The sequence below is a fragment of the Grampus griseus genome (genome assembly GCF_964374135.1).
Source record: "Grampus griseus genome assembly, chromosome: 2".
Classification (NCBI taxonomy): domain Eukaryota; kingdom Metazoa; phylum Chordata; class Mammalia; order Artiodactyla; family Delphinidae; genus Grampus; species Grampus griseus.
Window position 1 is genome coordinate 163,281,459 of NC_139018.1, and position 12,566 is coordinate 163,294,024.

The window sequence follows — 12,566 nt, forward strand, 5'->3', positions numbered from 1 at the left end:
TAGCACAGGGAACTATATTCAGTATCCTGTGATAAACCATAGTGGAAAAGAATGTACATATGTGTATAACTGAGTCAGTTTGCTGTAGTACCTCAGTAATTAACACAACATTGTAATTCAGCTATACCTCAATAAAAAATAAAAAGAATTCTCTTAATATTGTATTTAAATTTCCAAAGATGAAAGACCTGTTTTGGGTATGAGATACATACTGGTACTTTAATTTTGGAATGTTAAAAGTGGAAGGTCAAATTGACAAGATAATGATTCTAAACTTTAGCACTTCGTGTTTTTTAAAAATATGAATATCATAGCTTTAGGTTTCAGTTCCATTTCTTCCATTGTTTTTAACTAGAAAAACACAGTTTACATTTCTCTTACCTACTGTACTATGGTATGACTTGAAGCATTTTCCTTCTAACAGTATGTAATCTGCATCATATGTCATGTCAGCCCTTTAGACGCCTGGCCTTTCCAGTTGTACCTGTGATAGAGATTGAAAAAGTAAAATGAAGTGTTAAGTTTGGGGTGTGGAGATATCTTAAAAGAAATTTAATGTCTGCTTGGTGACATAAAACGTGAATAAATCTTCATCCTTGTTAGAGATGGATAAAAAGTTTATTTTAAACCATGTATATAACTTTAAAAATATATCAGTCATAGGATGGGATGAAATGTTCTTGGTCTCAGCTAGAGTAAAGCCTTTTATTTTCCCTTTTTCTCTTAGGAGATGTAAGGTTTTCTTATAAACCCTACATGCTTGGAAGTGAATTTTAAGTTTTATATATATCTCTATATATAATATATAGAGATATATATACACACACCATGGTTTGAAATTTTGTTGATATACTTGGCTTTCTTTTTCAGTGCTCAGTTTGCAGGACTACTTTGTGAAGAAGAAGGTAATGGTGCAGATAACGTCCAATACTGTGGCTACTGTAAATACCATTTCAGTAAGCTGGTAAGAGTTTTTCTTGAATTTAATTTTAAAATGATAATAATTAGTTTTGACAATAGAGTTGAGTCTTTTATAGAAAATGCATAATAGCCATTACTTTTTTTGGTTGTTTATGCTTCAGATTAAGTTTGTTTAGCGTGTTCTTTGTTGGGAATTAAAAGCTCTAGTAATTTTAAAAGATTTTGCTTTGCTTGGGTTCATTTATGAAGGTGAATATTCTACTTTAGAATATATATTAATAGTTAATAGTAAATGTTGGTATACATTTAGTAGAAAATACAAATGTGTAAAGAACTCTTTGTAATTTACCACCGTTTTCAGTTAATTTAATTTTTGATGTTTGATTATGTATTTTGTGATTATCACTTGTTTCTCATCTTTTTGCTTTATTACTATTACCCATTTTATTATTTATTTTCATTTTTATTTACTTGGAGATAGTAAACCTGAAACAAGGCTCTTTTGTAACTTCTTGGTTAAAGATCTTGAGAAAAATATATTTAAATACAACTTTGGAAATATTTTAGATTTGATCACTCTTTACTGTCACATAGTAGCATGGATGAGTTAGTATTATTTGATTAACCATTACGTATTTTGTGTCCATGTTCCTTTGACAGATCAATATTTCCTTAATGCCCCATTGTCTATTTCTCAGTCTTTAGTGGTATCAGATTTGTATACTGAAAATATAAGGCTTCTTTGTTTTTCTTTGGTGTCTCATTGTTACTTTTTATTGTTACCTCTCCCCTGTGAATAGGGCTATTTCTTTCTTTTTTAAAAATAAATAATATCATTAGGGGCCCCTTTCTTAAGAAATGAGCAACTCATGACTCCAGTATTCTGGTTTGTGCATATAAAATATTTAAGATTGTACATATATATTGTTTAATATTGAAGACTTTGATTTATTTTAATGACTGTCAAAGAACATTCTAGTGTTCTAAGAGAAATCTTGAGATAGTAAAATTGAAAATTTGCTTTAAAACCACATTGGAATGTTCATTTTCTAAATCAGAGATGATATAGATAAAATATAGAAATAATGAAAGTGGATTTTGACCTTTGCGTAAATAGAATTTTTTCATTGTTACTTATTAATATGCTGTTATCCCATTTGGTGGTTGGGGGAAAAAGTCTGTTTAATAATTTAATAAGATTGTATAAGATCTATGTTTGCATGGAATTTGATCATCTTTTATAGTCACTTTTATCTAGTTTAATTAGTTATGGTACCACCAAATTTTAACACCTCCAGTAACTGTCATACTTTATTATGAATCTGTGTAAGTATTTTAAATAGAAATGTGTAATAGTTTTAGTAATGCTTTGAAAAATGCATGGGTCTAATGCTGACATTTCCTTTCATTTTTTTTTTTTCTATATGAACTGCAGAGACAAATTTTTAGAAAATCGTATGCCTTAATACTGAACGTATGAGATTAAAAGGCTTCTTGCTTTTCCTAGTGGCATAAAGTAACTCTTCAGATATTTTCTTTTCTTTTCTTCTAGTCTTGGCATCCTTTTTCAATATGGCATTCTCTATTTTTGGTTGAAACATCTTTAGTTTTTTAAACCAGATGTTGAAAACTATAGTTGATCTCTTTAATGAGGTGGTTTTGTAATAAAATGACAAATAAGCTACTGCTTGTTTGAAAGTATAGTCTGTTTTCACACTTTTTAATAAACGTACAAAAACATGGCATTAATCTTAGATTTAGGGTTAGATTTTCCTTTATAATGCAATATATAATATATGGATGGTGTCTGGAGTATATAGTTTGAAATAGACTTTTTTTTTCCTTCAGTAGACATTTTATAGTACTTCACACTTGAATTGGTTTAAACCTAACAAAAGATTTCAAATTTTATATACATATACCTATATGTATACATATTTTCTTTTTTAGAAAAAGAGCAAACGGGGATGTAATAGGTCATATGATCAAAGTTTAAGTGATTCTTCCTCTCACTCTCAGGATAAACATCATGAGAAAGAGAAAAAAGTAAGTGGATTTGTTGTTGCTAAATATGTAGCACATCTACTTAATAGATTTTTTTCCCGTTTTTAGATAAAATTAAGTTTCTTGATAGCTGAATGAAAACATTGAAATACTGAAAAATTTTGGCTAATACAGAGTATTAAGTCAAAGAGTAGGTTTAAAATAATACGCCATATTTGTGAATATGGTTGTACCCATTTCAACTGAAAATTTGAAATATTGAAAACTTTATTGAAGGCATGTGAGGGATTTCTTGCATGTGTTACTCTGGTCATCTTTTGAAATCTTTGGGTAACTTTAGCAATAATGGTTTGTTGCTAGATATTATTAACTGATTATTTCACATGTAAGTAAAAATCTCATCAGCCTTTTCCCTTTATAATATAGAACAATTTTGAAGTTCTATATATTCTTGACTGTTATTTTTTCCCCAGTGGTACTAATGGATTATTATTTTTTTTAATGACCAAATGTCATACCATTTGTTTGAGAATATTCTGTCTTTTAATTAAAACACTAAAAGCTTGCCTAATACTAATCTGTCTTCTTCTGACTTACCTGTTTTCTGCTTACATTTGTACTTATTGTAAAGGATATGAGTAATTTTTAGTGAACTAATGATAAGTACTGTAGAGTCATTCATAGGACATATTGCCCACATAAGAAAAGGATACTGCTATGGATTGTTTTCAACAAAGTGAAGATACAGAGGACTTCTTCAATTAGGAAAGAATATTACTTTTAAACAGTTGGTATAAACTAGTTTGGAAGATATTTCTACAGATTGTGTGAAAAACTAAATCACTTAACATTTTCATGTTTGTAAATACTTAGGAATTTGGTTAGAATTTGTTTCTTTTTTCAAGGTAAACATTTTGAAAGCTTAAATTTTTTGTTTTGAGATTAATTTTCCAATTATTAGTGAATAATAATTATAACTTTATATTCTCCTTCCGAACATTTGTTAGGTTTATATATTTTTGGTAGATCTTAGGCAACAAGTACACATATTCATTTTGAGTTCTTTAACGAGGTGGTTTTGTGATAGTGACAATAGTAGGGTTTGATTTTGCTGTTTATTGTTGCTTGTGTTGCTCATGGAAAAATGGCAGATTTGGTTTAATTAGCAGATTTTGTAACAAGCATTGTGAGATTCTATTTAAACTTTTTAATCATGATTGAGGAAGTCTTAGGTAGGGCTTATTATAAATTGTGAAAAGGGAAGTCATACCAATGATGTTCTTATATTCTGCCATTTCATGAGGATTATCTGTTTAAAGAAGTATTTGCTGTATGACCATATTTATCTTAATCTATGCCCTGTCATGTTATTTTTAATGGACAATTATTAAATGTAGTACAGTATTTAATAAATACGGTACTGGTGACTATTTATTTATTAATCTTTTTTTCCTTCTAGGAATGAATTAAAGTTTTCATTTTATGAGTTTTTGCAGTCGTTGAATACTGTATTAAAAAACAATGTATTAAGTTAGTCAAACTTGTTTAACTTTAAATTCTAGCTGTTGGTATTTTCATTAGTATGTAAATACTATTTGAATTTTACTTTTAGCACGTATAAGTTTAGTACAACTTGATTTTGTTGTCAGACTTAAAATCAGTTTGTGCATTTTATTTTCTAATAATTAAGATTTTCTGATAATCTATAAAGGCTGTGAGATAAACATACTATAAATTTATTATTATTGTTAGACTTGTTTGCTTGCCTTAGGAATATTCGGGGAGGGACTTTTTTATTATGGTATGATGTTAAGTGATGACGTAGCTGTAAAGATAGGGTGTTACAGACTGTCTTTCTCTTCATCCCTCCTTACCTCTTTTAAGACTTTAACATCTAATAGGGTTGTCTTGAAAATATGCATATCGTGTTATAAAATGTTTTGACAAGTAGTACTTATAATCTATTTGGATTTTACTAATTTAAAATACTATATATTATGAACTAAAATTTGGTGATATTGTTCATAAGATATGTTAGAATCATGCTCCCTGTGAATTCTTTTATCCGTGTTCATTCTGTCACATGTTTATTAAGTTATAAATAAGTGATGATAAAGAATATTTAATACTAAATATTGTATTATCCAACTCACTTATTTTTAAATCAAATCAATTTATAAGTTAACTTTTTATATATAACTATAAGAAAATTAAAAACATATTGGGCTGGCCAAAAAGTTCGTTCGGGATTTCCATAAGCTACAAAAACCAGAACGAACTTTTTGGCCAACCCAATATTTAGCCTTCGCTTTTGAGAGAATTTCTGTGTGGCCTAAGATATATTATTACTGGTTAGATATTAACTGTGAAATGCCAGCAAGGAGAGAGGAAAAGCTAATGGTGAGATATACCTTTGAATTAGAGACAGTTTCTCTAAAAATTGGCTTATATATTTTTAAAAGAATCAAAGTACATGTTTGAAATGAATGAAAAGCTATGCATATTATAGGAGGGTCTTAATTCAATCATGAAATAGTTTGGATCATGATCATTACTATTTAAGAAGAATATCTTCTAAGACTATTAATGTCAATTAATGCTCATTGTAAAATAGAATTTTTTTTTTAAGCCTAGTGTTTTTGTGTTTACAGAAGCACTGCCATAGAGTGAGATGTGGGCAAAAGTTAGGAAATGGAGATGCATATCAGACTTGGAGACATGCCATTGTTTTGCGAGGCTCCGAGCTTCAGAAAGGATATTTTTTCTAAAGGCTATGTTGGAGGTCATCATTTAGAAATCAGTGCTTATTTTTTGCATTGAGATAATCTGTACCAGTTCATTTGATCCTCACTTTATGCTCTTCCCACTCATCAATGTTAACTTATATTGTATCAGTAGTACAGTATTATGCTAGACTAGACTTACAATACTTTACAGCCACATTAACATTAGTGGCAGTGTATCTTATGGAAATTTACTCAGTTCCAAATAGGTATGACAGAAATCCAGCTGTCCCCTACTACAATTAGAGGGATTTATCTCCCATCCTGTACTCCACCCCCTTACTTGCCCTTGGTTCCATTATGTTATTAATAACTGGCAACAAATGAAGGAGTTATTGCTAGTATAAATACTGTTAGGGTGCTTTGGGAGGTTGGGGGAGATAGGCTTTTTGGTTAGTGTTTTGTGAACCTCAGGGAATTGACTGGACTTCCCTTTTGTTTAGGACTGTTCATCTCTTCGAAGAGAACTGGGCTACTTCTTTGGTCCTTGGAGGAATAAAACTCAATCACAGAGCTGTCATTACTTCTCTGTATTTTTGGTTTTTTTTTAAGTTTTCAGTTTGAGAGTCACCCTTTACACACACACACACACAAACACACAGCACACACACACCCTTTTTGTACTTCCCTTTGGAAATCTTCCACTCAGGTTAAAGCTTTAAGCTTCTATGTGTGCAAAGAGTTAAGAGGGGGGAGAGGGCAGGGCTTTGCAGGAACAGTAATTTAGAATGTTTGGAGTGTGTGGTGGGGCCGAAGAGTGACAGGAGATGAGACTATTTAATTAAGAAGGTCATTTCCACAGAAGTAGAGAACAAACGTATGGACACCGCAGGGGGAAAGGGGGTGGGTGGGATGAACTGGGAGGTTGAGATTGACATATATACACTAATATGTATAAAATAGATAACTAACGAAAACCTGCTGTATAGCACAGGGAACTACACTTTGCTGTACAGTAGAAACTAACACAACATTGTAAAACAACTATACCCCAATTAAAAAAAAAGGTGTCATTTCATGAATAGTTTTATAAGTAATGCTAGTTTTATCCTTCATCCTGGGGTGTTGGGCAGCCAGCCAGAAGGATTAACATCTTTTTTTTTTTTAAACTTTTGATTTTGCAGTAATTTTAGACTTGTGGGAAAAGTTGCAAAAATACTACACATTATTTCTCTGCACCATTCACCCAGACTCCCAAGATGTTAACATTTCATCCTGTTAGCTTTATCATGTCCTCCCTTCCTCTCCCGCCTTTGCCCTCTTTCGCTCACTTTTCTATGTATAATCTTTTTTCTGAACTTGAGACAGTAAATTATAATGCCCTGTTAGCCTAAGTCCTTTAATGTGTAGTTTTAATAAAAGGGGAAATTTCCTACATGATTACAGTACAATGATCAAAGGCAGTAAATTAACATTGTTGCAGAACTATTAGATCTATAGATCCTATTTGAATTCCACCCACTAATGTCCTCCATACTAACTAAAAGAGGGAGACTTTTTTAGTTCTGGTTCAGAATCCAATCCAGGATGACACGTTGCAGTCAGTTGTCCTGTCTCTTAGTTTTTCCCAGTCTGGAATATTTCCTCATTCTTTCTTTGTCTTTCCTGACCCTGACACCTGACATTGTTTCAGGTTCTCTGAGGCTCACTAAATCTTAACAGTAGATTTTACAGTCATACCCTTGCTTTGCTCTCATATAGTGGTTTTCTGACAGTAGCCTAGATTTTATGTTTTTCTGGAAGCTAGTCCTTACTTTAGCATTGTTTGCTGTCTGGAAAGACTGGCAACTTATAAAACCAGCAGGTCTTGGTTCCTTTTTTGTCAGTGGTTTTCCTAGTTTATCTCTATACTGCTTTTTACTATAAATAGCAAAAAGACTGCACTTCCAACATATTACCTAGAAAATCTCCTTGTTAAATCATACAACACATTGAGTACACTTTCTCTTTTCTATGTTACCATGGGCATAATGTTGCTGAATGTTGTTACTACATAACAAGAACCCCCTTTCCTCTAATTTTCAAGTACATTTTTTTCTCTTTTAAGCCCTCCTTAGCAGCCTCCTGAAAGGCTAGGAATAGTCTCTTCCATGCTCGTTAGGCTTTCACGCATCATCTCCTAAAAATTCTTCCAGCTCCTGCCCACTGAGAAATAGGGTAATACCTGGAGGAATATGTAAGATTAAGGTATGGTAATGGACAAAGAAGAATATTGTCTTGCCCTGTTTGGGGGGTGGTGGGAGGGGTGGAAGAAAAGAGGTGGCGTGTATGTGAGTAACTTCGCTACCTGAAAACTGGGTTCGCCTCTTGGTGGGTGTTGAGCCAAAAGACACAACCAAGCCAAAGACTGGGAAGGGGGAAAGATTTATTATTTACAGCAAGTAAGGAGAACACCAGGGATCTCTCCCAAAGTGGTATCTCTTCAAACAGCAGAAGTGGGGAAGTTTTAAGCCAAGGGTACATGCATATTCATGAAGGGGCTTGAGCAGAGGAGAATTCAGCATAGAATTGGGGCAGAAGTTGAGAGTCCAAGCTTTAGTTGATTAAAGTCAGGAGGGGTCAGAAAAGGTCGACATCATCTGTTTCATCCTCCACCTTGGGTGGGGGGCCTTAATTCCTGCAGAACTCAAGACAGGTATCAGATTGTTATGTATATCCCTTGAGGAGGAACTAGGACCCTGTTTTATTGCTGAACTATTTGTTTCTTTTTTAAAAAATTAATTTATGGCTGTGTTGGGTCTTTGTTGCTGCACGTGGGCTTTCTCTAGTTGTGGTGAGCAGGGGCTACTCTTCCTTGTGGTGCGTGGGCTTCTCATTACGGTGGCTTCTCTTGTTGCAGAGCACAGGCTCTAGGCGCACAGGCTTCATAGTTGTGGCATATGGGCTCAGTCGTTGTGGCTCGCGGGCTCTAGAGCACAGGCTCAGTAGTTGTGGTACACGGGCTTAGTTGCTCCGCGGCATGTGGGATCTTCCCTGACCAGGGCTCGAACCCGTGTCCCCTGCATTGGCAGGCAGATTCTTAACCACTGCGCCACCAGGGAAGTCTTGAATTATTGGTTCTTGACTGCATTTCTGTTACCAAGTCCAAGCTCTCTCTACTTGCATCAAGACAGGCCAGTGAAGCGCAGACGAGGTGTTGAGGCAAGGAATACAACTTTATTCGGAAAGTTGGCAGACCAAGAAGGTGGCAGACTGGTGTCTCCGTAAAACCATATTATATATGGGGTTTGGATGCCAGTTTCTTTTATAGCACAGAGAGGGGGAGATGAGGAAGTAAAGTAAAAAGGCTGTAAGTTTTGCAAATATCCCCTGGAATGGCCAGCCTCTGTGAGGGAGTGTGTTAATTTCTTCTTTCTTGCAGCCATCCACAGGCGGGCAGGGTCAGATTGTCTCCCGGTGAGCTGAACAGAGGCACTTTAGTTTAACATTCAGGCAGAGGGGCAGGGTTCCCTGAGGCAGGCCATTATATATGATTAAAATAACAAAAGCAACAAAAAGCAAAGGTTAAAATCAAACAGATCGAACTTGCAGTCTGATTTAGCTCTTCCCTGTTAATTTTCCTTTGTTCCTGCATTTCCCTCATTTCCTGTAAGATCAATAATTATGGAGACCTGTTCCATTGCGGCCAGGCTTAGATCACAAAATGGCTTAGGCCAGAAATGGCTTCTCTTATGTCAAGAAAGCCATGCCTGGTTCTCTTTCTCCGAGACCCCCTACCCGATGTGCTTACAAGTTCGGGTCACCTGGATAGTGGAGCAGAGAAAGTAGACGAGGGCAGAATCCTAGGGGAGATATTGCTAAGCAGGTTGGGTATTAGGATAAGGAGACAAGTTATTTTCAAAAGTGTTTAAAGTGAAACTAGGGAATGGGGCATATAGATTTGGAGGAAGTGTTGGAGCAAGGGCCTGGAAGAACTCAGTGAGGTCCCAAGAACAAGTTAAGAGAGTGAGTTAACTTCAAGGTTGTGAAGAAAGAATAGATCATAGTGGTTGAATATTTCATTGGTCTGTTTTGGCATCAGTTGTTGGGAGACAGTTCTCCATGGGACTCTGACATTTGTACACGTCTTGTGAGCAGAGACTTCAACTGCCTTTGTTTATCTTTTCGAAGTTTTTATATAATAAATAGCCTTGGAAAATGGAGGCACCATCCAGAGCAAGGGCAGAGTTGCATATAGTCTTGGGAGATACAGAGATAATACCTCTTTCTGGGGTAATTGGCAGGCATGCTTACTGTTCAGAATTGGGTTCCCTAAGCCCAAGATTGCTCTCCTTAAATGCAACCCCCTCTGTGTGCAAGTGTCATCTGGCCTCCTTCGGGTTATCCTGTCAGAATTGGGGGTTGGGGAATGATGCAAACGCTGACACTCTGGCTACTGCTATTGCTATGAGTAATAGAGCCCTCTGTGTCCAACCCAGGAGTCTTGTGTCTTCTTCCAGCACTCATGAAACTGGTGGGCTAATTGTTAGCTTGTAAGTACGGTAAGATCTTAGACCTTTCAAGTTTTGGGGCACAAGATGTGATTATAGGCATACCAAAGGAGAATCTTAAGTGAAAGCCATTGGAACTGAGAATGTTTGGGGACCCTGAGGGTTGTCCACATAGGATTGGCCTTACCTGTTTAACACACCCACTCTTGTGGTCCGGAGTATTGGGTTACTGTGGTTGAAGATCTTAGCAAGGTCACAAGGAGTAGGGAAGAGTTACCTAAAGAAAAATAATGGGCAGACAAAAACAGGAGATATCTGTTAATAAATGATGGAGCAAGGATTTAAGACCAGGCATGCCTGACTCCAAAGTCTGTGGATCTTTTTTTCACAAGTCTTTCTGCCTTTTACGTGGAGGTTTAATAATCACATTTCTTTAAAAGTTAGATAAATCAGATGTATTACAAATTGAACTTTTTTTGGTCTTAGTACAAATGGTGCAGTTTTCACGTGTTCTAAAAAGAATTCTAATACAAAGAATCTCTCGTGAATCCTCTGCTTTGTTCCAGGAAGTTCTTACTTAGACTAGCGTTTGGGAGAAGAGATTTATAAAGAGCTTGTAACTTAGGAGGGAAAGATTCCTTGTCAAAAGAGGATTAACAGCCAAGTTACAAGTAGATGTGAACAGCCTTTTTGAAATTTTGCTTGAATTTAGATATTAAAGATAAACATTAATACAGTTTGCATCAATTAAATACCATGCCCATGAAATGGAATTTTGTGACTAATTGAATTGGCTGAGGGACTAATTTCTTTATTCAGTAGAGTTACTATCTTTTATAAAGTTGAGATTACACATAATGTGAAGACTTAATTCATTTAGGTGTTTAGAGTTGAATTCCAACTGTCTAAAATCTTAGAATTATGGTGACTGTAACAAATATTTTCCATTAATAGTAAAAATTTGTTAATATACTTATTTCCTATGTTACACTATCTAGTTTAATTTCCTTTTCCATAGATGAAGAATAGGGACATTAATGTTTAATTGAATTTAATAAATGTTTATGTAGCATCTACTTTATATAGTCCATATCCAAATATTTCCTGTTGTCCCAATAATGTTCTTTGTAGCTGCCTTAAAAGAAATTGATCCAGGATTCAGTTAAGTGTCAAACATTGCATTTAGTTACATCTCTTTAGTCCTCAAGCTTTTCTACCTTTCGCAATGTTGACATTTTTGAAGGTTCTATACTAGTTGTTTTGCAGCATGTCCCTCAACTGGGATTTGTCTTTTTCATTTCCTTTTGATTAGATTTATGTTAAGCATACTTGGTAGAAATACCACATAAGTGGTGTATTGTTCACAGTGCCTCATAACCTTTTTTTTTTTTTTTTTTGCTATCATTGTATCATATTCTTTCAGTGGGGATGGTATTTAGAAACCATTTTTCTTTGGAGTAAGTCCTTGTCCTAGAATGGACCCTTACCTGGAAGGTTAATTGAGACCCTACTTCAACCCTTCTTACATGAGGCTGCTTGCATTTATCTGGTATTGGCCATTGCAAAACCCTTTCTTGTTTCAGCTGCTGTCCTCAAATTAGCACTTAGTGCTTTGCAGTGGATACCGTTGGTGATTTTGTGGTTTTCTTGTGGTTTCCTTCTCCCCTCACAAATGCTGTTACCATGCAGATCTTGTAGTTCTTTGTTCCACTCTGTTTGTATTTTGGGGTTGATGGAAATACTTTGACACTTGGTTTTGTTGTAAAATGTTATTCCATGGATTTTTGTTTTTCCTAAATTGTCTGTTTTTATATGGGGATTCAGAGAGATTGAGAAACTACTCTGTTGCCACCATCTTTCCTTTGTTAATTTCTTTCTTGTTCTTTTATTATTTATTTTATTTATTTTATTTTTGGCTGAGTTGGGTCTTTGTTGCTGCACGCGGGCTTTTCTCTGGTTGTGGTGAGCTGGGGCTACTCTTTGTTGCGGTGCGTGGGCTTCTCATTGTGGTGGCTTCTCGTTGCGGAGTATGGGCTCTAGGCTCATGGGCTTCAGTAGTTGTGGCACGTGGGCTCAGTAGTTGTGGCTCATGGGCTCTAGGGTTCAGACTCAGTAGTTGTGGCACATGGGCTTAGCTGCTCTGTGGCATCTGGGATCTTCCCGGATCAGGTCTCGAACCCGTGTCCCCTGCATTGGCAGGTGGATTCTTAACTACTGTGCCACCAGGGAAGCCTTTTCTTGTTACTTTAAAAGGGGGTTCACTATTCTTGTATCTTCTTTTATTGTCTGTTTATAAAGACTATTGACTTTCATATGTTAATCGTATATCAGTTATCTTATTGTCTGAGGTAGTAGTAGTACAAAGTACTTTTACAGTACTGTTGTACCAAATACTTTGTGACATAACAGTTGTATTTTAAAAGCAAGT

At 35.2% G+C, this 12,566-nt stretch overlaps 1 protein-coding gene across 8 annotated transcripts in view; it reads left to right on the forward strand.

Annotated features, from left to right (window-relative positions):
• Positions 1-12,566, forward strand: part of MLLT10 (MLLT10 histone lysine methyltransferase DOT1L cofactor) — a 249,253-nt gene that overhangs the window by 107,631 nt on the left and 129,056 nt on the right. For 7 of the 8 annotated variants that reach the window (XM_082648929.1, XM_082648927.1, XM_082648930.1 and 4 more), the window contains 2 exons: positions 871-964; positions 2,872-2,967. In XM_082648929.1, coding sequence (XP_082505055.1) covers positions 871-964; positions 2,872-2,967 — 190 coding nt within the window. The remainder of the gene's footprint in view (positions 1-870; positions 965-2,871; positions 2,968-12,566) is intronic. The other variant, XM_082648933.1, reaches the window with a different exon arrangement.